This window comes from Curcuma longa, chromosome 11 (assembly GCF_044706935.1).
Source record: "Curcuma longa cultivar G26 ecotype Majalengka, Jawa Barat chromosome 11, ITB_CL_G26_1.1, whole genome shotgun sequence".
NCBI lineage: Eukaryota > Viridiplantae > Streptophyta > Magnoliopsida > Zingiberales > Zingiberaceae > Curcuma > Curcuma longa.
Window position 1 is genome coordinate 19,093,613 of NC_133871.1, and position 26,312 is coordinate 19,119,924.

General features: G+C 38.1%; 3 protein-coding genes across 4 annotated transcripts; all 3 read right to left on the minus strand.

Annotated features, from left to right (window-relative positions):
* Positions 1-1,081: 1,081 nt before the first annotated feature.
* On the minus strand, positions 1,082-2,711 carry LOC141841980 (uncharacterized). Of its 2 annotated transcripts, none has more exons than XM_074730186.1 (4): positions 2,591-2,711; positions 2,379-2,517; positions 2,116-2,150; positions 1,082-1,481 (listed from the first exon to the last, which is right to left on the minus strand). In XM_074730186.1, exons 2-4 carry the CDS (start codon positions 2,503-2,505, stop codon positions 1,281-1,283), a joined length of 363 nt encoding a protein of 120 aa, XP_074586287.1. In that variant the 5' UTR covers positions 2,506-2,517; positions 2,591-2,711; the 3' UTR covers positions 1,082-1,280. The 2 variants fall into 2 exon arrangements, with proteins under 2 accessions (XP_074586287.1, XP_074586288.1); XM_074730187.1 differs by having other exon boundaries at positions 2,379-2,521.
* Positions 2,712-5,525: 2,814 nt separating this feature from the next.
* LOC141839336 (putative serine/threonine-protein kinase WNK5) lies at positions 5,526-10,339 on the minus strand. Its single transcript, XM_074727065.1, has 8 exons — positions 9,740-10,339; positions 8,177-8,214; positions 7,804-8,031; positions 7,506-7,729; positions 7,236-7,393; positions 6,792-7,134; positions 6,369-6,707; positions 5,526-6,232 (listed from the first exon to the last, which is right to left on the minus strand). Exons 1-8 carry the CDS (start codon positions 9,830-9,832, stop codon positions 5,766-5,768), a joined length of 1,890 nt encoding a protein of 629 aa, XP_074583166.1. The 5' UTR covers positions 9,833-10,339; the 3' UTR covers positions 5,526-5,765.
* Positions 10,340-11,842: 1,503 nt separating this feature from the next.
* On the minus strand, positions 11,843-24,407 carry LOC141837282 (uncharacterized). The gene is made up of 10 exons (XM_074724713.1): positions 24,265-24,407; positions 23,793-24,133; positions 18,813-19,183; positions 16,476-16,568; positions 16,142-16,324; positions 15,942-16,047; positions 15,689-15,874; positions 14,552-15,606; positions 13,476-13,906; positions 11,843-12,374 (listed from the first exon to the last, which is right to left on the minus strand). The coding sequence occupies exons 2-10, from the start codon at positions 24,037-24,039 to the stop codon at positions 12,317-12,319; spliced, it is 2,730 nt and encodes a 909-aa protein (XP_074580814.1). The 5' UTR covers positions 24,040-24,133; positions 24,265-24,407; the 3' UTR covers positions 11,843-12,316.
* Positions 24,408-26,312: the final 1,905 nt, after the last annotated feature.

Below are 26,312 nucleotides of genomic sequence, written 5' to 3' on the forward strand. Positions count from 1 at the left end.
CAGAGGAGGGACAGAGAGAGAGAGAGAGAGAGAGAGAGAGAGATTTTATTTATTTATTTTTTTGCTTTTGCATTTTTGTTCGGGTGGTTTCCTTTTAAGTGGGGACGCGACTAGCTGAAAAAGGAGACGGCAATTAAACAAAAGATAATTCTAAAAGGAATTTTTCTAGTCCATTTTTCCAAAAAAAAAAAGTTACTGTTAGGCGAAAAAGATTGATTCAACCCCTCCAAGATCCTATTTTAGACTTTAGATCCTTATACTTTTTTTCAAACATGTGAGAAAAACTTAAAATGCCCCTAACAAATTAGATATTTTCTAAAATACCTCATTTTTATTATTTTACTTCAAAATCCATATATATAATACTGAATCATCTCCTTTCCAAATTCCAAGCAAAGGTGACTGTTGAATGAGAAAATGGAGTTTTTCTTTGATTTGAAGCTACTCATTCCTTCACGAAGCTTGATGATCGTATCATGATTGTTCTCTCCATGATTGTTCTCTCCAATATATATATATATATATGGAATGATCGAATATATATATTTGAAGCAAAGCTGACTGTTCGATCATTTCAGTAATCAAAAAAGTGCTTGAATGAAGCTTTGAACGAACCCTGCTGCTGCCAATTTCATTAGATATACGGTTTGCCCTGTTTCAGCCCAACAATGCATGGCCCAAATCTCCGCCCAATTCGATCGTCGTCATTAGGCCCAACTTTAGAAGAAACTTTTTGTGCGTGATTTTCAGAGTATTGTTTTTCAAATAGAATTTAGTCTTTTTTTTGATCGATTTAAAATAATATGTGGGCCAATCGATATGAATCAAACCTCAAAAACAACAAAAAATATTGATTATTTAATAGAGATAAAATCTAAAACTTACTCGACAGATATGGGTAAGATTAATTGATATCTTATTTGGCAAATTAAGTGATTCATTTTAAAAATGTTGGTAGCCGGTAGCCGGTAGCCGGTAGCCGGTAGCCGGTGGCCGGTAGCCGGTGGCCGGTGACTGCGTGCGGTTCCGTAGTCCCTTACTACCGCTGACAACCCTTTCTCTGTTCTAACACGCACTAGAATTACACACCCAATTACTCATCTCGTCACCTTAATTATTACATGAATAAACTGAATATTAATATTGCAGCATGCTTCCTCCCCTTGTGGCCGTCGTAGGGCGGCGGCCAGCGGCAGGGGAGGAGGATTCCGGCGACACCAGATTGCGAAAGTAATTACAGTCAAGGCAGTGTACCATGCAGTGGCCGCCGCCGCCGGTTGTCAGGGCATGTAGAGCTTGTTGCCGCACTTGCACCGCCACGCCTCCGGGTAGTACTCGGTTGTCCCCGGCGACGACCCCGGCGGCACCGCTACGTGCACCGGGTTGCACGGCGCACAGTCGCCGCACTTGCCCGTGCACCGTGGCGGGTACGACCCCGGCTCGCCGGCGAGCGCCCTCCGCCTCGACGGCCACGCCGCCACCTGCACCCACCCAAATATCTGACCCGTGTAAGCGAACCATGATCAGCACGCACAGCCACAAATTAACCAGCTGGAAATTTCGAAGTAGGTCAGCGACGGTGTGCAGGCGGCCGGCGCATTGTAGCTAAGGGCCGAGAGGGGCCACAGGTCACAGTCGCCTGCTCGCTTCCGCCGAGGCGTAGGGCGGAGGGTGAACCGTACGCGTCAGCAGGTGTCCTCGTCCTGCCCAGAAAATTATTCACTGACCAGGCTAACATGCGCCGCTCGATAGACTGGGTCTACCTCCTCCACAGTCTCAACCACTCGCGCGCGGTCCGATGAACAGTGCCGCATAATTCTTACCTCACGGGGAAATTTTCATTTCACTCCCAGAATTTAGCCCGCTTTTTTAAAAAACTCTTAGACTTTTAAAATTTACAATTTTTAATGATGAAAGTGTTGGATAGAAAACAATTTCATATAACAGTCAAACTCATCCAATCTGATAAAATATTCATAATTTTTTTGTTGCATTCGCTTTAAATTTTCAAATCATGATGAAAGATTTTCACCAAGTTTTTTATTATTATCTACATTCATATAAAACCAACAAATCAATCAATCAAATTGGGATTCAAAGATTAGGAAGGGGCACCTGAGAGTAGGGCTCCATCATTGAACTGTCCACACCTGTGAAAATGACAAGGAAGATTAACTTTAACCATCACATAATTAATCAACTCCACCATGCCCAAACTTGAGTAACTCTAACTCTAACTCTAAATTAAGATTGTTAACAGACAGAAAAAAGATTGTTAACAGTTGTGATTAATCTTCCATGAATTATAAATTCTAGCTAGCTAGCAGAGAAGAAATTAAGGGAGAGAAGAAGGATACTCTAAAGAAATTCTTGTTCACCTTTCTGGTTGAGAGAGCGATGATGAGTAGTGGAGAGCTGAGCAGTGAGACAGAAGAGAGAAAGAAGCACAGTACTGCAGCAGAAGATGGTCGGATAAGAAGATCTCCTCCACCTTCTCCACTCCATGAACAAGCTTAGCTAGCTTATAAGAAACCAAATGATTCAGCACCAGGGAAGGAAAGAATAGATCTGATACAGTAGTTGTAGTTACTCTGATCTCCTTCCTCGCTTTCTCTCTTGCCCTATCTGTATTCTGTGCCCACTGTAGCAGTGACAGATCTCTGAGGCCACTCCTGGGACAAGTCAGGCGACTCTTTCTCTCTCTCTCTCTCTCTCTTGCTCTCTCAAATGAAAAAGAAAAAATATATATATGTTATAAATATATAATTGAAGTCGTCCATGCTTGGAGCTAGCTGCATGTGATGAAATGACAAGCTTGGCCTTTTAAAAAATATTTTCATCTGATTTAATTGTGGTAGATGAACAGTGTGTGCATCTATCAGGAGTGAGGAGTCGATGTATATATACTTGGATGCTTTCATGAGTGTTTTGTTTTAATTTAGTGGTGAAGGGGGGAGGAAGGAAGGAGGCATGCAGCTAATGGTCTGAAATCCTTCTCAGTCTACTCTTCAGTCGAAAGGATGATTGACCAATGTTTCTGTTTCATTTAGAAATATTCTTAATTTACTATGAACATCACAATTAACTTTAAGTGGTATATATATAGAACGATATTTTAATTAATAAATAAGAAGTGTGATAGGCATTGACAGATATATAAGAAAATTTTAATATATAGGTCAATACATTATAGATAAGGAATTCTTAGTATAAGTCAAGAATGAATAGATAAGTACTGATAAATAAAAAAATTTAAATAAGTCAAAATGATTGAATATCCCAATAGATCGACAATGATTGGATACCTAACGGATGAAAAATCTTAATTTATATATCAAGAATGACTCAGTACCTAACAAATGAGAAATACTGATACAACACATAATTAAGACTTCATTTTCTTCCTACTTATTATGTTTACATTTTCGTTGCATTTATTATATATTTTAGATTGAAATTTCTTAATTATATTGCTGTTCAAATCCCCTCCAATTCTTTGATAGATAGACCTTCTACTTGATTAAATCCTTTGATACACTAGGAAATGGACGTACTTGCATTAATGCATGCCACAAGGGATCTATAGAACTGGTTGAATCCATCAATCAGACTCATTCCCTGCCACACAAGAACAAAAAACTTTCAATACATGAACAGGAAGTCAGATAATGATATCTCAACGAATGCTAATTCGATCGATCAATCACTAGCTAGCTAGTTAATCACTCTAAGCAAGAACAAGACACCCACCAAATTATAACACGCCTCCATGCTCCAATTATTCATGACACTGAAAAGGACAACAGAACCAAAATCTCGGATCAGGTTGATTCAATTCCCATGCCATTAATAAGATGTATAAGATAGACGTGGTTTAACATGCAACATGATTCAAGATATTAATAAAATATAATCAAACTCGAAACCAAAACTGTTTTTCTTTTATTTATTTATTCTGCAATTTCAGATCTTTTTGAATTTTTGTTTAATAGAGGACTTGAGTAGTCATTTCCATGAGAGACAGAGGAAACAGACGAGTGGATGTGTTGGTGGGAGTGGCAGATCGGAGCAGGCAACTCTTGGCCTTCATAAATTTTCACGTTACACTATTTAATCATTTACACTGTGCTATAAGTACATATATCAAATATTATTATCTTTAATACGATGTTTCTAAATCAATTTAAAAATAATAATAAGTTAAAACTCTTCCATCCAATAATATTTTAAGGTTTTATCTTAATAGATGCTAAGTGTTTTTTATCTCAAAAGCCACATTTTTTTCTTATTTTTTTAATACTCAATTATTTTGTCATAATTTTTTTTTGTGTGTGTGTCTCGTAAAATTTTCTAGCAGTACTTTTGATAAATAAGAACATCATTTTTGAAAAATAAGTTGCTGATTTTTTTAAAAAAATTATGAGTTATTTTTAGTTTTAGTTCAAATCACATTCTATACTAATTCAAAATAATTTTATGTTTATATTATAGCTTATTTAAGTCAATTAACATGATTTTTAAATTAATTAATAGTTTTAAAAATGATGTTTGATAAAGTTTGCTTTCTTTGATGAAAATTTTTAATTTTTATAATTTCGAGATTTAAAAACATATAAAATTTAAAAATGATCTTGAGAATGAGGCATTTGAGTTTTCTGGGCCATTGATTTTTTTTTTAAATAACAAATATTGTAAAAAATAAATAAATCTCGATTTTTTAAAAAAATATATTTTTTCAACCTTTACAAAAGAAATTAGGCTTTTGTGGAATTTTTTTATCTATTTTTTAAAAAAACATATATTTTTACTTGTTATTTTTTATGATTTTAAGAGAAAATAAGAAGTACTTCTATTGGACAATTGATAAACTATTTAAAAACAATCCACTATTTTAATTGTTCTTTAGACTTTTAACTTTATTTTTATTTTAATTTGTAATTCTTCAAAATTGAAGAGATCATTTCGCAATCATTTTAATGAATAGGGTTTGTGTTATGGGAAATGATATTTAGTATGAAAAATACCAATATGAATGGAGCATGATACTCATATTGACATGATATGTAACTACATGCAATTGTGAGTGTCATGTTTTCATGTCAAGTATCATTTATCTTTGTGTTATTACCGTTGCACGTGCAACGAGGGTGGAGCGTGCCGTCAACAAGTCATTTGACTAAGCGCGCACGTGGGGTGATCAGTGAAATGGGCCCCATCGCTGCTGCCGGCCCCGTGCGATGTCTTTAAAATCGGATCGTTGACCCAGTCAATCGAATTGATTAAGAAAATTCTCTTTGAAAAATTCAAAAACTATGCTAATAATTTTTCACCCTTGTTTAATCAAAGTTACATTCATACTGTATTTCTTGAGCAAGAATCAGTATTTCAAGGAACATAATAGACGAGGATGAGAGAAGCATCCTCCAAATCACTCATTTGAGAAGAGTGAAGAAGCAGTGACCACCATCCCGAAGGCAAGACACAGACATGTCAAGAGAGGGTGGTCTATCACTATCTCAAGAATATGAGATAAAATAAAAACATTCTTGCAAAACTTTTTTTCATTTTGCATATAGTTTGATCGCAGATACAGAAACGCATACATCTCACATAGATAACCAATACCTAATACTTACAATTACCTTACAATCACGGCTCAAACAAGTATTATAGATGGGAAGATGAACTTTATACGAGTACTTTTGAGTGTATTCTTGGGCATGCATATATGCACACAGTCTGAACCATGCTAAAGTCTTATTCATTCAGCTTCGTCCTCGTGAGATAGGTGAAATGGGTCCTTGTTTTTTCTTTCGATGATGATGGTGATGACAATTGCAACGGGCAGTAGACGAAGTGGAGCATGGCACTTGGAAGCCTATGTTCTCGACGGCACCGATTGTCTTGAACATGCGCTTGTTCAGCTCCTCCACCAGCGCCCGGTGCAGCATCTGGCTTCGCAAGTCCAGCATCGACTGATTCCTCAGCAGCCGTCGGTGGTGGTGATGACGGTTTGCATCTCGCACTGCACTCTTCCTGTGACCATCGCCACAACAACTGCCAAAACCTTCCTCAATGCAGAATCTCGTCGACTTTAGGCAGCCTTGATCTCCCTGATCGAAAGTGGCAAAAGGTTCTTGATCACTACCAGAGGTGTAGTTCATAGCAGAGTATTTACTTGAGTGAACAGAGCTTATATCATCATCATCAACATCATCCTGAGATGAGCCATCTGCACAAAACTCTATACAAGTGAGCACTACTCTTGAGATTATGTTATCTCTAGCATTGTAATTTACCCATTCAAGTACAGTTGAAGCATACTATGTTTTAGTTCACAAAAAAGAAGATAGAAGAGTATACTGTACCTCCGTGGCATTCTTTTTGGCGAAGGTTGTATATACCTCGGAAGGAGCTCATGCCAAAAGGAACCGAGGCTTGGGAAGAAGTAGGGGAGGAGAGGTAGTAGAACGGATGGTTGCTTCGATCTTCTTCGTCATCAACATAGTTGTAAACTTGGTGGGACTGGGACTCCTCACCGTCTTTCTTCCAATCAGGCACCAAACTTGTGATCTCTTGAGCGATCATCTCTGCTATCTCTAATGGTTCTCGGTCCCTTATGTCAAGCTCCTTCACCATCTCATTTGCCACATCCAATGGTGTGTCCTCGACAATATCAAAAGGGAAATAGATGTTGCTCATCTTCCCTACTTACACCAATTACATACACAGTAATTAGCAGTCATAGACGTGAACTCGGTTCACAAGAATGAGGATGAATTGAGTTGCACCTTCTTGAACAGCAATTTGCACTTTGAGAAATATTGTGTCATCTTCAGGATTTATCTTGCCAGTGATGGTCATGTTGGTAGCCTTTGCCATGGTATCAGGATCAGGAACATTGTCTGCTAGCAGCACTTGATTATGTGTTCCTGACTCAACTAAATCGTTCTTAAACACATTGGCTGGATTTGTGAAGCTTGGTGACGTAGTAGGATGGTCCTTGAGTGCAAGGAAGGGATCAAGGAGGAGTTCTGCTGCAGATGCTCTCTTGGAGGCTCTTTGTAAACACCTTCCAATGAAATGCTTTGCTTGGGGATCCTTGAGGCGATGGAACGCATCCGGCAATTTGCCCTTTGAAGCAAGTCAATTTCTTTTTCAGTAACTACATAGAAGTTAGAAGGATGCATTGACATATAACATTTGTTTAAGAAATCAGACATTAAAGCTCTTACTGAAGTAACTTTCTTGTAAATTTGAGCTGGATTTGAACACTCGCTGTAGGGGTATTCAGAGGTGAGCATCTCAAGCACACACATTCCAAATGAGTAGGTATCAACAAGCTCATTGTATTCTTCTTCATAAACTTCCGGTGCCATAAACTCTGGCGTTCCTGATTAAAATACAAGGACGACTTCAAGGAAACAAGAACACCAAGCTCTTCTTGAATGAATGGAATTGAATGCCTCCTTAATTTTACCAGATTTTATGCAAATTCAGTATACCTATGACACTGTGGGCACACTGTGCTCCACGGAGCATGGCAGCCAGGCCGAGATCGCCAATCTTAACTTGCCCCAGATGGCCATTGACAAAAATGTTGTCACATTTTAGGTCTCGGTGAATAACCGGTGGGTCGTGACCGTGCAAGTATACCAGTCCGTGAAGGATTTGTCGTGCCCATCTCTTGACAGCCTTGACATCAACTTGGGGATATCGCTGCCGATACCTAGTCAAAGCCATTGCCTATCATCTGTTAGTTTTGATTCAACATCATGCTCTAGTAAGTGTTATAACTCATACTCTCGGAGAGTGCCGGAGGTAAACATCTCAGTGACGAAATTGACAGTCCTGTTTGTTGCATCAATCCAGGAGGCATGGAACTTGATGATGGAGTCATGGTTAAGAGAGCTGAGCAGGTGGACCTCCGAGTACATGCGCTCCAATGCTTCAGGAGAACGCATTACATCGCAGATCTTGGCTTGGTTCCAAGCCACTTCAATGCCATTTAGCTCATCAAATGCTCTATAGCTGAGAATTATTAGTTAAGGCACTCTTATCACCATAAGTCGTAACCATGGATTCATTATAACTATGTTGATCTAATTACTACATCAAAGTATCTAACAAGACGTTTATGATTCAAGAAAAGTAGTATCGATGGAATAGAGGATACACTGTCTTCATGGCTCCTTTCCCAAGGATTTCATCAAACTGTAGAGTAAACCAGGAAAAAATCGATGAGAAATTTTGCATATGTTTCCAAGAAAATGATATGAAATCTACTGACTGCAAAAAACTGCAATTTTGAACTTGCTCCTCTCCACAATAGTGGCCACGGTGTTTGACTCTATACGGAAGTTGTCTAAATTAACATCATCATATGAATGGTCCTAAAAAGCAATAAAACGTCATGAAATAAATTGTGGCTGGCCATGGTAAGTATCATTTCTCAAAATTAATTAACATCTCCTTCATTTACTTTGTAACTGGTAAAATCACGCAGAAAATAAGAAATCCTTAATTCTGTTGGTAATTTACTTTGGCCTATGTGATTTTTAAAAAGTACACTTTTACATATGATTTGTTCAATCTGTATGTCATTCATATTACTGACTAGTCATTAGTTGATGCAGATACAGCCGACCAAAAATATACTGACTAGTCATTAGTTGATGCAGATACCATGGACCAAAAGAAGGTAGCAGTCTGAAGTCTATTTCCAATTAGAAAGTAGAAGCACACTTCTCTGCATCTTTATTTCGTAAGTAAGAATGGACAGAAAGGTTATCCAAGAAGAAAATTCTACTATTCTAGCTTTATAATTGTCACAAAAAGGACGGACCACTTAGATTTACCTTTTCTCTTGCAAGATATCATTCAAAGTTTCCTTCTTCTTTTTTTATTAAAGGCGCTATAATTCTAATTTCACTCTCACAGTTGCAATATTATTAAAAATTCCAGAGATTTTGTAATCCTAATCACTTTCCTCCTTTCAACTTGTGTAAACTTTCTTTGACAAGATAACGAGTTAATAAATTTTGAAATTTTGGATAACAGAGAAATTATAGAGCAGTGTCGCAGGAAATGTTAAATATGAGATGCAGTAGTAAGATTTTCTCTAAAAGGAAAATAATCGGCATAAGAAATTGTAAACAAGGAACAAAATTATCTTATGGATTGAATCAAAACCTGTTCTCTTCAATAATTGATATACTTCATGGACAAATCAAGTTCTTCAAAAATGATCCTTACATATATCACTACATCTGCATGCTATCATGGATTTGCTTTATGCATCATATTTGCCAACGTGATATGAGCTAGCTAGTGAATTAATTTGTAATAAATTAATCAATTTGTTTCTTCCGCCATCACTTAAAACTTGAACTTGCCTTCGATTCAAATAATATTCGGGCTTGTCAATCTAGATCATTCCAGAACATCTAATGCAACACTTTGGAATTTTAGCAAGGCATGATTTTGAGGATGACAAAGTGCAATAAACCAGACAAACAACCATGATTTTTGAGGATGATAAAGTGAATCAATCACAGAAGATAAAGGATTTTTTTTCTTCAAAATAAATGATGTAGTATGTGTGTTATAAATCATTAGTAGCCAAAAGCATAATATTGATCCATATGCTAATACATATAGCAAGTATTTTTGAATTAATCCAATAAAATATTTATGCAACTTAGAAAAACAGGGCATAAATGACAAGCAATGAACTTACACGACCGTAGCGACCAGTTGGGTCGGTCTCGACGTAGCCATTCACCTCGTCGACGAGTCCAGAGCACCGCCTCTCCGCCGATGGCGGCCTCATCGGCCGAGAAAAAACCAAGAACAGGAAAGAGAACGAGAAGAGGAGCTAGGAAATTCTAAGAAGCAGAAAGCAAGAGGAAGAAGATATCGCAGTAGCTAGATGATCCGCGGCTTTCCTTCGTGGTTATCGTAGTTGAAGACGCCAAAGAGTTGCCAGAAGAGCCTGGAGTAGTCGATCCGGAGAATGATCCGCGCCATCTGCACCGCCGTCCCGAAGTAGAAGTCGTGGCGATACTTCCTAACCATCGATCCTCCGAAAGGGGAAAACAGAAGACACTCGAGCAGAGATCGAAGAGGAAACCGATCGATCCTTTCGGGACCGCACGCGAACTAACTGAGGAGGGATCTGAACTTGAAAAACCTACTAGTACGCCCCATCTTCGACATTAACAAGATCGGAGGTGGAAGAAGCTTGAAACCCGAGGGATTCGAAACGGGAGGAGGCGAAATGCTGTGGAGACGAAGCGGAGGGAGATGGAGACGGAGACGTCGCGGTTGAGAGAGGAGGGAACTGGAGGACGGCACTTTCTATATCTGATTTCAGTTTTTTTTTCTTTTTTCCTAAAAGAAAATTATTTTTAAAAATCTTTTTATTATTTTAATTAAATATTTTTTATTCATCGGAGGAAGGCAAGGACGACACCGGAGCCAACTGACGGCGGTTGCGAAGTGGAATGGTGATTGGGCAAACCAAATTGGGTGGTTCCAGTTTTTTTTTTTTTAATTTAAATATTTTAATATTTCTCTAGATTTTTTAAATGAATCATTATCTAAATTTAGTAAATTTAAAGGTAATAATAAATATAATCACATGCTTGAAAAGTAACTTTTCTTAAGATGACTAAGAACTTTTCATTTCACAATCTTTCGATCTCTCTTTTAGAAAAAAAACAGAGGGGAAAATAAAATAAAATAACAAGGAGAATGCGAAACAAAGGACTTGTTATAAGGTTGACAAATTCAAGTGGCCAAGTAGCTAGCAATAATTGATGCCATTGTCAACACAAATATTATTGGCTGGTATGTGTGCGGGACCCATAACCTTATCAACGATGAAAAGCATCTGGCCCCACCATTCTTAGCCATGTAGTGGGCCAGGCTTAGAAATGGCTTTTAGCCTGATGGCTCTGTTCCATAATCAAATGGCACCTGAAATATCAGTTATAATTCTCTGTCTGGTCAATTCAAACAATTACTTATATTTTTAGAAGTTAATAAATAACATCATTATATATCAAAAAATGTAAATATATATATCATCATCCTTTGTAATGCTTACATAGATCAATTTTGTCAACTTTAACATAGCCGATCTTGCAGTTGTCTCTCGTATGGTTGCGTTAAAAAAAAGATAAGATAAATTTTATTTATTATTTTTTTAAAAAAAATAACGTGGTCTCTACATCATGAGCAAGTGTAAGGAAATGGTGATTTGGATTAATTAACATGGAATTATTGGTGGTATAATATTTGCAATGACATACTTCACCTCAATAATTGCATTAAAAAGGGGTATTATGCGGCTCAAGTTGTGGCATATAAAATAGTAAGTCAACGTCCGAGGCTGGGTGGGTAGTGCCGTCCTCACCAGTACATCTCATGCGGTATCTTATTTTTATTTATATATATATATTTTAAAATTATGCATATATCCTATTGATTTAATTATAAATATCAAAAATAAACTTGTAAACCTATTAATTCAATAAAATATCAAAAAATTTAATATGAAAAATATTCTATTTTAAAATTCGAATTAAAAATTATAACCACTAAAAACTTGCTCGATTATTCCTGTATCAATATCGCTCAAAATTAAAATAAAATGATCCTATGACCTTGGAAAATGTCATTTGAAAGAGAATATTGTACTGAGAAATAAAGAGGATTTAATTTAATTTATATAAGAAAAATCGAACTTGATTAATATACATAAGTATAATATAGTTCTATATATAGATAATTTGAAGAGTATGCTGTGGACATTGAAATGTATTTGACTTTCCGGTTCAGTAAAAGAAAAACCAAATTTCAAAATCTCCAACTGTTTAGCGATAAAGAAGGGAAAACAATACAAGTTAATTACAGGGTTCAGGGACTAATAAGCAGCAAAATACCCTCAAATGCCAAGCAATGGATAGAACAACGAAAAACTAGAATCTGAGAGCTTAGTATGCAATGTATAAGAACTCCCTTGGAAGTACCAAATCCATTAGGGACTCCATTCTCCTACTTACTTCATCCTCTTCTACTAAAACCATACCGATCTTTTACACCGCCACCGGCATCTGAAACCTGGTCGGGCAACTTTGTTCACACCCTCTTGAGGTGGGGATTCTAAAAAAGGGGGCAAAATATAGTAGAATGTACAAGAAAACAACTCCCATACAACAATAATCAGATATCAACTCTCATGCAACTCCCCTGCAAGCCATCACAAGTTACCTCTCTTTCGGCTCTTCTCTGCTTGACATCGCCTCAGATGTTAGCTACTTAGCGGGGGGAAGTCATCTTCGTCTTTTAGCTGATAGGGTTGAATTGTCCTGCGTGTTTCAGATATAAAATTTCATCAAATGGATGAGGATGCACCACTACCAATTGAAATGAAAAATGAGATATGAGCAAAAATGTTGTTTGAAAGTTTCTGTATGCTCTGTAAGATATGCAGCGGCTAAAATATTTCATGGCTTTCCAGCCTGGTCTTTCCATTTAGGATTGATGCTAAAGTACCTTCTACTATAAGATTTAACAAATCTATCATATTCTATGGGGATTATGCATCCATTTGCTAAATGATGATATAAAATAAACAGAATAAAAACCAAGGGAAAAATAAAGAGGAAAAAAAAAAGTGTCACTAGTTCGCTAGGCTAGGTATGGCAACTGATTTTGATCATTTAGGATTGTTGCTAAAAGTACCTTCTACTTTCAAGATTCAATAAATCTATCACATTCTCTGTGTAACGAACCTACATAAGCACCCATTTGCTAGCTCACTAGACTAAGTTCCTCAGCCGGTTTGAATCCACTTTTTTCTTGAATCAACAATTCAAGTTTCAGTCATTTTGAACAACTTGTATAATGTAAGATAAACAGGAAAGAAAGGCCCATGAGAATGAAGGGAGACTGTGTATAAAATAAGTCTGGATGGAATCACATATAATAAACCAGGAATAACTTATGGATTAGCATAAACCTGGATTCTTTCTACCCCTTGAAAAATACATCCATCTTGTTGGCCGGACCAATGCTCAGTACTTATTATACCTTGGACTAAATTGAGCCTTTAATCCATGGCCAAGCATATTAATCATGTCCTCAAAATACAAATCAAAACTACAAGGAATCACTCGTTAATTGCCCAATTATTTCATAGATATCTGGCAGAAATCTAAAGTTACACTCTGTTAATGGCTATCTTTAGTCTCTCCAACAAATGCTTGTCATGTTTTTTTTTTTTGATGAATGATACTAAAGTAAATGGAATATGCCAAAAAAGAAAATTTCAATTAAAAATCTCCACTCCATGCTATGCTTCACTTGTGTTATTTATGCATAGTTTTGACATATGGTATGAATGGAGATATGTATTAAGTTATCTTCTACTGATAGAACCACAAAACATTTGGGAAAGGTTTTTGTACCTTTCACATTTTATGCTCAGTGAGGGTCGCTGATTCACAGTGATTGTTGGAGCATTGCGCTGATTAGGACTAGTTAATTCATGCCTGCTACTTTGCTCTGAGGAGACTCTTAATGGAACAGGACCAAGGGATCCAAATTCAAGTTTTCCATTTAGCTGATGTACAGAGTCAGTGGCATTTGAAATGCCCCTAAAGCCAGGGCGTGAATATTGAGATCGAGGGGCATCCAATGAATCTGGTTTTCCATGATCATCTACACCGCAAACAGGTGAATGGGGTTGTGACAATGGTTCATCATTTCCTTCTTCTAGCAAGTTCCTATCTTGTTGCCCATCCAAACGGCCATTATTGCGGGATCTTGACAAATGATTTGGAGATACTGGATTCTTTCTTCTCCCAGGTGATTGTCTTTCTTTGTATGAGCGAGAGTTCTACAAAATTTAACAAATGAAGAACCTCATAGCCAGTAATAATACCTACAAAAAAAGGGAATGCAAAAAAAAAAAAAAAAAAACTTCTTTGTTTTTTAAGTTAAACTTTGACTCTGAAACTACACCAGGATCATGCAAAAACCTGAACAGAGATCATAATTCAATAAATTCTAGTGAAAACATTCAAAAGGACTTCAAAAGAATTCATAATGCTAAGAATAGAGTTATTAGACGTTAGGTATCAAACTGATTCAAAGATTTCAAAATATTTTATTGCACTCTCTTTGGAAGAAATGTCTTGGTCTCAGTTTCCAATATCTTGTAGAGGTTCGAGTTATGTTATCAAACTTTCATCTAGAACCTTGAGTACTTTCTTTTTCCTTTCTTTAGTTTCTTATGTGATACACCGCTTCCAAAGCATTGCTTAATTGTATTTTCATTTTTGTAGCCATATTTTAGTCTACGTTGTCTAGCGTGTGTTTTACTTACGAGAGCTCTGGTAGTTAGCGTAACAAGCTGGATTTAGATAATATCGATGCTCCAACTTGAGGGGAGTGTTAGGAGTATCAAAGAAGCAATTAGGTATTTTAGTCTCACTATACTAGGATTTTATCATGAGTCCTATAAATAATATGTTGTACATACCGGATCAGGAAAGTATGTTCCAGTTCCCCTTTTCTGGACATCTTTAGCACAATAAACACCAGTTATCATTGATTGATTCATAGAGTAGGCAGTTGGAGAAAATGGCGATGCAGGAATCAGATGATTTGGTGACATACGAGGGTAAATACTCCTATGATGAATGCCATTCCATGAATGCTGCTTTTGATATTGAGAAGGAGATAATCCACGAACATGGACAATGTAGTGATTCATAAAGTAGTCTTGCCCCTGTGACTCCAAAGCATATCGGAGATTCCTATAATGTAAATCGAATTCACCAATGAGATCTGATAATTTGCCGCCCTTGGGATTTCTAGTATTTCCATTGTCCTCACTTGAGAAATCTGCATTAACCGAATGTTCTGATAGTTTGGAATTCCAACTTATCCTTGAAGACCCACGAATGCTTCCAGTGGATCCAGGCATGGAGTTGGTTCTAAACCACAATTTATTAGTACCACGTAACTCAGTTTCATAGTAGATTTCTTCCCTAGGGACTTTAGATTTGCTCAAAGATGTATCTTTATTTGTGCTGTCTCTTGAATTCAAAGTATCAAGTATCACATCCTTAGAACCATTTTCTGTGTGGAAGAACAAGTGCTGTGCACGAGAAGCATCTCCTGATGGTGAGTCACCAATCTGATCATGAGATGAAGAAGCAGAACAACTATCAACAACAGTCAAATCCAAAGCTTCTAAACTAGCAGGCTCCCTGCAATCTGAATCCAAATCCTTAACTGGAACATCTCCATTGAGTCCACTTTTTGTTGTAGTGCACGTGTGCAGATCATCTGATGAGTTAGTAGATGCAGATAGAACATCTGGTCTTTCTCCAGTTCCATGCCTCTCCAGTTCATCTGATGAGTTAGGAGATGCAGATAGAACATCTGGTCTTTCTCCAGTTCCATGCCTCTCCAGGGTGCTTGTAAAGAATGTGCCAATTTCAGAAGCAATATTTTCCATGGGCAATTGAAGTATCCGACCAAGTTTTCGAGCACCATATGTAAATGCACTTCGTATACGATAGAAGTTACCTGAGATTTGGAAGAGAATAGCATATTAGCATGTCAAAGAAGCAAACTAAATTCCAGGAAATTGAGAAACTATAATGCTAACCTTTGCTAACACTGCGTCCAAGATTATTATTCTGTTTTAGGGGATCCACAATATTCAGATGCTTTTTGGAGAACACCTTGGACGATGTTTCTGAAAATCTTGAAGGAGCTGAAAACATCTCCACGCACTCCTTAATAAATGCATTGCTAAACAGTAAATCACTCCCATTCGAGTCTGCCATATCAACTGTGAAAAATAACTGATGATCAAGAACCATATATGTCTATTATCAAATAACAATATATCTGCTTACCTACTACTAGTTCTGGCAATGATGAAACGGAAACCAGGCCCTGTAAACTGACACAGTGCTTATCCCATTCAAACTTGCTGTAGAGGTCCAGAAACCTATACAGAACCTAAATACAGCCATTTACTTGAAACCTAACTGCAAAAAATTAGCAAAATAGAACAGATCCTTAAAACATGCTTAAGTATTCGTGGAACACTCACCGCTAAAGGACCATCCAAAGATTTATGGAAGAGATGGAAAACATACAACACGAGTGTCTCCAGTGCATATGTAGAAATCAAACCATGATGAGCACCAAGAACACGACTCTCATAGTAGCACCAAGCTTTTATCAATATTATACTGCGTTTGAAGAGATGGTCCTTGCCGATTTTTTGATCAACCTATAACAAGCAACAAATCTGAATTTCCAAGAGAACAATAATAAACCATATTGAATGATGTAAACTAAGCATATAAATCAACTTTCTTTGAAATAATCAAATTTTGACTTTAATGTTGCACTGCCAAGGCTTTTAGCCTTTTAATGTGCACCTTCTCTAGAAAGCAAAGAGTAGAAAGCCCGCCAATCTGATTGAAGGAGATATCCACCACAATGTTATCAACAACGCATTTAACAAGTTTAACCTGCCATGGGAAAGCCAACCATCAATTACCAAATCATGATAAGCTTATAGTCAATGGGAAAAAATTTCTTGGTAGCAATGGTACCCCAGATCAAATTAATTAAACACAAATTCAGATTCATATAAAACAAGAAGGCTTAAGGTGACAACAACATTTTGCACAAAGAAGTATCATTTGTGAAACTGTGTATATGTCTATGTTGGTATATAAACTAAACAAATGTTTAGGAATTATGCTTTCACATCATTTTCCACTTGGAAAATATTTAAATCAAAGAAACACATACAGCACACAACAAAGAGATGTTAGAAGTAGAAAGTAAGCATCTCATTTTCACAGTTCATTACCATTAGAATGATACAGAATGATAGAAGGAAAAGCATTGTTCACTTGTGCAATAGAATTGTTGCACTGGAATATGTGGTACATAGTATGTTTACAATATTTCCTCAAGAAAGTTTCCATGGATAATATTGCATCACTTTACCTAGCAAATAAAGCACCGCAAGTATTTTTAGATATACCTCTAATCTCATTTTGGTAGTTGCATAAGAATTGCAGTTTAGTGCACACAAGCTATGAAAGTATTTGTCACTGAAATTTTGGCAGGTGACATTTGATAGTCATCTACCCAAAGAATGCATCAATATATCCATGAAAATATGTTTGCTTCAGTGACCAGTTATTATGGTCAAGGAGACATATATTATTAACTATTTGGCATAAAAGAAGAAAAAAAAATCAAGTTTTTGTTCATCATAAGTATTGTTTCTTCAGCTCTACTCATTTCAAATGTGGTATCATAAATCTCATAGTACAAAAAACAAGTCATCATTAGTTTTCATGATTTTAACACAATAAGCTCCCCGCCCCAAAACACAAAATCAGACCTAAACAACCTTAGAGATTGGGTAACAAAAAGTAGGTAACGAGCAATCATTAAACTTATAACCACAAATCGGGCAAATTGAATAAAATAACTGAGAACAAAATGATATGGACCTAATCAAAAAAGGAGGAAACTGCAAATAACTAATCCTAATACTTAATTTTACAAGTGAAGGTGCCATTGTTGATATTTCATGTAATCTTTCTCAGTTGCAGATACCCACAACAATATCTTGCAGCAATTTAATCAAAATCTAACCATTTAAGAGAAATATAGTACTATTAGAGATGCATGATCTGTCAGGACAGACTACATGATAGTTCCTAAGCTACGATATATTTTTAACACAGTATGTTATGAATGTATGGATCCACTGGAGAACGAATACTTAGAGCTTCGTTTATGGATGTAGGTGTGTGAGAGAGAGAGAGAGAGAGAGAGCCACAGACAGACAGACATGCTTCTTTGATCTGCAATTTGATTCCCTATCACGCTCCACTGTAACTTTATCTTCACAAATTTCAGGTTTCTACAATAGCTACATTTCAAGAAGGTGTTAACAAAGAAAAGAAAATGAACTCTTCCAGAAAACTAGATCAACATAGTTAAAGTCACATCTGGAGATAGACAGCATTTCAGTAGAGTCAGATGCATTATCAAAGTTTATCAGCTAATGCCTCATTCTTGCATCCCTATTATTTTCATCCAAGTGTATTGTTATCAATTTTATTTTTCTATGTGTGGATATTTCAATTGTCAACACTCAACAACCTAGGCATAGACTAATATCTACAATCCAATTTTATACCTACATTAAAACATATAACCACTTCCTATCGAATTACCATATACATGACAGAGCAATGAAATTGAGATACAAGTACAAGTGATTGGTCACATTCTTCCAAATCATGATAAATAATTAGAATAACTATTATTGGCAAGTTATTACAAATGACAGAACCAAACATAAACCACAGATAGAGATGGATCTTGCAATCCAATTATTATTGTTAGAATATTTAGGGATAAATATTCTTTTAATTCGTTTTTTTTTTTATAGAATAATTTTTCCTAGAATAGGTCCCTATATTCATATATAAATAGGGACTTATATCTTGTAATATCCCAAGTGATTCCATAATATTTTACATGGTATCAGAGCGAGGTTAGGGTTAGGTTTATCCGCCAAACCCTAGCCGTCGCCCATCCCTTTCTTCTTTTTCTTTCTTTTCTTTCTTTCTTTCCCGAATTAGGGTTAGGTTTATCCGCCAAACCCTAGCCGTCGCCCATCCCTTTCTTCTTTTTCTTTCTTTCTTTCCCGAATCACTCCGAATCATCTTTTGCGTCCCTACTGTTGATTCTGGAACAGCAGCACAGAAACGCAGTTCTGGAGTTTCCACCCAGTGCATCTTGAAGGATCCGGCCTGTTCAAGAGACTCATCAAGTACTGTTCCAGAACCAGCCGCCGGCAGTCGCAAATTCCAGCTACAAGTAGCAGCAACATCCTTGCTGCGATTTTTTTCCAACGGACCAACAGTAGCAACATCGTTGCTGTCTTCCAAGTTACAGCCGCCGGCAGCCGTCCTTTCTATTCTCCAGCAACTCAACAACAGCAGGACACCAGCAGCAGCAGCACCTTTCCGAAAGCAGGTGCTGATGGAAAGAAGATTGATCATGTCACCTCGTAAGGGTGGCAAAGAACCACCAGATCTGACCCCACCGCCTTCATATGACGACTTTCTGAAATGGTATGAGGATCGAAAAATTTCTGATTCCCCTGTTGCCGTTGCACTCACTGGTAATTCCTTTGCTGGCATATCTCACTCTTCGAGTTCTTGGGTTCTTGATTCCGGAGCCACCGATCATATCACTGGTAATAGATTACTTTTTTCTTCTCTCTCTACTTCTGGTTATTTACCCTTTGTCACCATGGCAAATGGTTCTCAAATTCAGTCTCAGGGTGTCGGTACTGTTCATCCTTCTCCATCTCTCTCTATTCATAATGTTCTTTATGTTCCCGGTGCTCCCTTTAATTTATTATCAATTAGTCAGCTTACTCAGTCTCTTGATTGTGTCATCTCGTTTACAAAATCTTCTGTTTCCTTGCAGGACCGGAGTACGGGGAAGATGATTGGCTTCGGATATGAGTCTCATGGCCTATATCGACTTCAACAATCCTCTCTTGTTGGTTCGGCGGCAGCATCTCCCCTTCTTATTCATGCTCAGTTGGGACATCCAGGTCTTGATAAGTTGAAACAATTACATCCTGGTCTTTCTCACTTAGATTCTTTATCTTGTGAATCATGTCAATTAGGAAAGCATATTCGTAGTTCTTTTTCTCCTCGCACTGTGAGTCGGGCTACGTCACCTTTTTCTTTGGTTCATTCCGATGTTTGGGGTCCGAGTCGTGTTTCTTCTACATTGGGGTCACGATACTTTGTTACCTTTATAGATGATTTTTCTCGTTGTACTTGGTTATATCTGATGAAGGATCGTTCGGAGTTGTTTTCTATTTTTAAATCTTTCTTCTATGAAATCAAAACTCAATTTGGTATTTCTCTTCGAACCTTACAGAGTGATAATGCACGTGAGTATCTATCTACTTCATTTCAGACCTTCTTGGCATCTCATGGTGTATTGCATCGGACATCTTGTCCTCATACCCCTCAACAAAATGGAGTTGCTGAACGCAAGAATCGCCATCTTCTTGAAACCACCCGGACTCTTCTTCTCCATTCTCATGTTCCTCTTCAGTTTTGGGGTGACGCTGTACTTACTGCGTGTTATCTCATCAATCGCATGCCTTCCTCCACTCTACAAGGTCAAATACCTCATCATATTCTTTATCCTCATCAGTCTCTTCACCCTTTACCACCTAAGGTCTTTGGTTCTATATGCTTTACTCATGCTCTCGATCCTGGCATTGACAAACTCTCTCCCCGGTCTCATAAGTGTGTCTTTCTTGGGTACCCACGGTCTCAGAAAGGGTACAAGTGTTATTCTCCTACTCTCCGTCGGTACTTCATCTCTGCTGATGTCACATTCTTTGATTCGGTTCCATTTTTTGGGCCTAACGGATCTCCGTCTGAGTTTTCTCCTTCTACGTCTGCACCAATGGCTATCTTTTATCCTCCGGAGGAGTCTCTGTCGCCTCCGAGGACATCTCCTCCATTGCAGGTTTATCAGCGTCGTCCTCGTCCTGCTTTGCCGCCGAACACCACTGATACTGCCATGGACACATCTTTGGAGCCAAGTCTTTCACCTCGTCCTCTGGTCCCATCTCCTGAGACTGATATTCCCATTGCACTTCGGAAAGGTATGCGTTCCACTCGTAATCCTTCTCCTCATTATGTTTCTTTGAGTTATCATCGTGTTTCTCCTTCCTATTTTGCTTGTCTTTCCTCCTTGTCGTCTGTTTCTCTCCCGAAGACTGCAGGTGATGCCTTTGCCCATCCAGGATGGAAACAGGCTATGCTCGATGAAATGTGTGCCTTGCAGAGCAGTGGGACTTGGGATCTCGTTCCTCTACCATCAGGGAAGTCAGTTGTCGGTTGTCGATGGGTGTATACGGTGAAAGTTGGTCCAGACGGAAAGGTTGACCGGCTTAAGGCTCGCCTCGTTGCTAAAGGTTATACTCAGATCTTCGGATTGGATTATGGGGACACTTTTTCTCCTGTTGCCAAGATGTCTTCTGTGCGCCTATTCCTGTCCATTGCTGCGATTCGACATTGGCCTCTTTATCAGTTGGACATCAAAAATGCTTTCTTACATGGTGACCTGCTCGAAGAAGTCTATATGGAGCAACCTCCGTGTTTTGTTGCTCAGGGGGAGTCTTCTGGTCTTGTATGTCGACTGCGAAAATCTTTATATGGCCTCAAACAGTCTCCCAGAGCATGGTTTGGTAGATTTAGTACTGTAATCCAACAATTTGGCATGATTCGGAGTGAGGCTGACCATTCTGTTTTTTATCGACACTCATCTACTGGTTGCATCTACTTAGTAGTTTATGTCGATGATATTGTTATCACAGGTAGTGATCATCTCGGGATTTCACAGGTGAAACAACATCTTTTTAAACACTTCCAGACAAAAGATCTCGGCAAACTCAAATATTTTTTAGGGATAGAAGTAGCACAGTCCAAAAATGGAATTATCATATCCCAAAGGAAGTATGCAATGGATATTCTAGAAGAAACATGCATGTTAAACTCAAAGACAGTTGACACCCCCATGGATCCTAATATCAAGCTTATGCCAAATCAGGGGGAGCCTCTTCCAGATCCTGAACGATACAGGCGATTAGTAGGGAGACTAAGTTATCTTACTGTTACTCGTCCGGATATCTCATTTGCAGTAAGTGTAGTAAGTCAGTTTCTCAACTCTCCATGCAAGGAACATTGGGATGCTGTGACTCGCATTATTCGATATATCAAAGGTGCTCCAGGAAAGGGTCTTTTGTATGAAGACAAAGGACATACTCGAGTCGTAGGGTATTCTGATGCAGATTGGGCAGGATCTCCCATTGATAGGAAATCTACTTCTGGTTTTTGTATATTTGTCGGAGATAATCTTATTTCTTGGAAAAGCAAAAAGCAAAATGTTGTGGCAAGATCCAGTGCGGAGGCAGAATATCGAGCTATGGCCATAGCCAGTCAGGAGCTTATATGGCTCAAACAGTTGCTTCAAGAGCTAAGATTTGGAGAGGTTACACAAATGTCACTTATATGTGACAATCAAGCCGCTATGCATATCGCCTCGAATCCAGTTTTTCATGAGAGGACAAAACATATTGAAGTCGACTGTCACTTTGTCAGAGAAAAAGTCATATCTGGTGAAATATCTACAAGTTTTGTTAACTCACAAGACCAACTAGCAGATATATTCACCAAGTCACTAAGAGGTCCTCGAATTGACTACATATGTAACAAGCTGGGAACATATGATTTATATTCTCCAGCTTGAGGGGGAGTGTTAGAATATTTAGGGATAAATATTCTTTTAATTCGTTTTTTTTTATAGAATAATTTTTCCTAGAATAGGTCCCTATATTCATATATAAATAGGGACTTATGTCTTGTAATATCCCAAGTGATTCCATAATATTTTACAAATCAAGAGAAAAGTAGAGCGAATAATGGACCATAAGATAATATTTAACCAATAGAAATTCTATGATGATAATAAATGAAAAAAAAATAGCAAGGTGTTGCTTAGAGTATACTATATACAAACATTTCGGCATAAAAGGGAAAGCAACAAGAGATAGATTCGCAAGGAAAATTATTGCTATTAAAATTAGGACCCTCACATAAAAATACAACTCAATGCAGAACTCAAGATACTACTTCTATTGTCAATTGAAAAGGACTACTAAAATCATTTCACATACTTGATTCAACAATATCCTATTGATGATTTCAATTCCCAAAAGGACCAACAACGCTACTGCATGGTGAATTTGGATAATGATATTCATTTGCAATTATCATGTCAAATACGTACCTAAACTGTGTAGTGGAGGCTCAATGATATCCTACTAGATCAACAAAAGGCTTTCCTTGGAGATAAACAACTGTTTAGGCCTATATTTGAATTTTCTACCGAACTTTATTGCTTCGTAGCAGATAGTTCATCAGATGTTATTATAAAGAACACTTTAGAGAAAATTAATTCCTTCACATATTTTATTTCGTGCATTATTTGAAAAACCTTGAGCAAACACATGAGAAACAAATCAGACAACCAAAAAAGATGTCCAAGTTTACCAAATATCAAGTACACTGTACCTTAAGATGGTTCACCGAACCTGAAAAAATAATTATGCAGATTTACTAAAACAACTGCCAAACTCACATTACAGCGACGCCTGAAACTTCACATGCAGAAATTTGCTTTAAGATTGATGCATTTTCAAGCAAAACTTCTACAGTTATTTTTATTTTATTTTATTCTCCTCATTTCGGCATTGAAATTTTGAACTGATTTAGTTGATTTGAATATTTACTGTAAATATAGCTATATATAACGCTCAATGGAGGGATAAGATAAGACGATGTGGTTGAGACAAACACAGCTGAAAGATGAATACGAGAGTTGTCAGTTTCTAGATATAGGAATAACTGGTCTACAAGAAATATGAAGTAGATAGATAATCAGAAGCAAGAACAATATCCATTAATTCTTCAATAAAAAATTGTAATGCAATCAAATCTGAAAAACAAATTAAATAGATAGTCTTGACATAAGCAGTAGGGAGGAAGAACTAAATCAGGACTCTTTTTTAAACAAATTAAAAAATGAAAATAAGAAGGGGATTAGAAATCTCGCCTCACTTCCAATACATCTCTTCAAAAGCTTCTGCACATACTCGACAACGCTTTTCCGCCTATGCTCGGACACCATGGTCGGTTGAATACACCGGAGAACATCTTGGGTCGCCTTCTCAGCAACCTGCCAGTTTACCGCGCGGATCGCCGACGGGTCAGGGTTAACCGGAAGCGGATGCGGCTGTAGCGGGTGGCAAACCTCTTCCAAAGAGCCTACGTTGGCTAGTGGCGGCCAGGCCTGCAGGTCGCCCATGCCAGAAACCGCACCCCAACAGCCCAAGCTCCGATTTTTCTTTTCTTTTTAACAAAACCGAGACTCCAAAGCCACGAAAGCACCCGGAAAATCCCTGAGAATCACAAAGAGAACTCGTGGAATCAGATTGCGAGCACGGATCGGGAAGGCAAAGGGGCGGCAATAAAGGGAAACGGATAAAGGATGGATTTTTTTTCTGGGAAAGGAGCAGGTCAAAGGAGGTACAGTGGCTTTGGGAGATGCGATTCGAGGTTCTTGAAGAGATCGGTTTCCGGCGAAGCGAAGTAAAACGGAAACCTCTCCGCCTCCGCTACGCAAACCCGCAGAGCAGCAGCAGCGCAGCAAGCGGAAGATCGAAGGGAAAAAGAAACCCCCGGAGTCAAAAAAGTTTCCCCTTTTACTCTCCCCTAAAAAAATCAAAAAGAGAATTAAAAAACGCGTGTTTTTTTTTTTTTGCTTTATTTCTAAAATTTTGGGTTACGAATCCGAAGAGAAAATATAGAGTTTTCTAAGAGAAATAAATTTTAAGAATAAAAAGAAAAAAACTTTCTTTAACTGAAAAAATTTATTTTCTATTATCCCTTCTTTATCAATTAAAATTGAAATCGTCACTTCGACCATCCTAGATGATACTCATTATTTGAAAAGAAATAAATTATAAAAATTTCATGATTAACAAGGATAGCATCTATAGGGATAAGATAACCAAATTAGGATTTGGATCTCAAATCTATTAATAATAATACTCTTGCAGAAGCTATCTATGTCAATATTAGAAGTCTAGTACAGCTCAATAATTTTTAATTTAATAAATTAAATTAAAATTGTAAAAATTAAAATAATCCAATCCAATGCTACTAATTTAGTCTAGAACAGTTGAAGATCTTAATCAAGACCTTGTATGTCAGTCCATAGAGACTCTATTTGAACCACAAAAGTGTGATCGAGTTGAATAATTGTAATATTTTTGGAAGCCAACTAATAGGTACAAAGTTGAGTAGGTAGCAAGGCCAAATCTTGAATGCTTTTAATTCCAACCTAGGCAACTAGTTGTCTACAATAGGCTGAGAAAATAATCAATATATATTTTTAAATGAGAGAATTTTGATAAATAAATTTTAGAAAAATGATAAAATATGTAATATGAAATTCAATATGATATCTTCAATTGCATAGATGTAAATCCTACTATATAGATGTAGGATCTACTACATGAAATATACAATGTTGAATTTCATATTACATTTTTTATATAATATATTATTATTTTAATTTTTATATTATATAATTTATCAGTTTCTCCTCCGCGTTTAATTCTTCTTCATCGGAGTAAACACAGCCAAGAACCTTAATCCGGCTATCAAAGCACTTCGTTCTCTCCTTATCAAGCGCGCGATGAGTACTGATCGAGCAGTAGGTTGCATCCAACGTCGCATGCCCGAGGGCCCGAGGCACCGACTATGTCCGACGGGAACGCGTCAGGAGGTGCCGCTGGTGGAGTCGGTGGCGCCGGCACCGACGATGCGTATTTCAAATCAATCTGGGTCGTCGCCCTCGCCGCACTCGATGGTGCGGTTCCTCCGCTTCCGCGAGCGGCGCCGTCGTACTGCTGGCCTGCCGGGATCAAGAAGCAAGCCGCGGGCCGGCGTTGTCGGTCGGGATCGAGAAGCATCGACCGGTGGCTGCGCTTGCAGTAGTCGTGCCCGGCGTGCCGGCGCTCGGTGGCGGTGGTTGTCGGTTATGGAATGGGTGTCGTTGTTTACGCGCGCTCAATGCTGCGAGAAGCTGATGAATTGGTTCAGAATTACGATTAATTCGTATTTGGATGATCAAAACTATCATCTACAAAGCAGATAATTAACACTCGATATCGTAGCTGAATTCTTTCTTCCCCTTTTTGAAATAAATAAACAAACAGCAGACTCGATAAAACACTAGCCGATACGTGCGCTACAACTCCTCTCTTCATCTCGCCTCCACCAAGCCCGAAAGACGGGCCTCCACAGCCTCCTCGCGGCCTCGAAGAGCACCCACCGCCGGTCGCCCGTTTCGGCATGCTGAGAGCGCGGCTGAGGCGACCGTCGGCGCCCCGTCGGCGGGGCGGCGAATCCAGATCGGCGCCGGCAGTGGACGGCCGGCGCCGAGTTGCACCTCTCGAGAGCAATGGCTCGGTTCAACTGGACTTCTAAGCTGAGCCGCTCGAACTCATCCAGAAGCGTGGTGGGCTTGTCGCCGAAGCACAGGTCCAGGCTCGCTCTTCTCGTTTCCATTTC

Bases quoted from the DNA above. Each gene is read 5' to 3' on its own strand.
- LOC141839336 (XM_074727065.1), bottom strand. From the start codon at position 9,832: ATGAGGCCGCCATCGGCGGAGAGGCGGTGCTCTGGACTCGTCGACGAG. The intron at 8,215-9,739 runs GTAAGTTCATTG...TTTACTCTACAG, and splicing joins CAACTGGTCGCTACGGTCGT to TTTGATGAAATCCTTGGGAA. The intron at 8,032-8,176 runs GTATCCTCTATT...AATAATTCTCAG, and splicing joins AAAGGAGCCATGAAGACAGT to CTATAGAGCATTTGATGAGC.
- LOC141837282 (XM_074724713.1), bottom strand. From the start codon at position 24,039: ATGGGCGACCTGCAGGCCTGGCCGCCACTAGCCAACGTAGGCTCTTTG. The intron at 19,184-23,792 runs GTGAGGCGAGAT...CGTCATATGAAG, and splicing joins TTTGAAGAGATGTATTGGAA to GCGGTGGGGTCAGATCTGGT. The intron at 12,375-13,475 runs GTACAAAAACCT...TGAAACACGCAG, and splicing joins CTGAGCATAAAATGTGAAAG to GACAATTCAACCCTATCAGC.
- LOC141841980 (XM_074730186.1), bottom strand. From the start codon at position 2,505: ATGGAGTGGAGAAGGTGGAGGAGATCTTCTTATCCGACCATCTTCTGC. The intron at 2,151-2,378 runs GTGAACAAGAAT...TCATTTTCACAG, and splicing joins TCGCTCTCTCAACCAGAAAG to GTGTGGACAGTTCAATGATG. The intron at 1,482-2,115 runs GTGCCCCTTCCT...GGGTGGGTGCAG, and splicing joins TGATGGAGCCCTACTCTCAG to GTGGCGGCGTGGCCGTCGAG.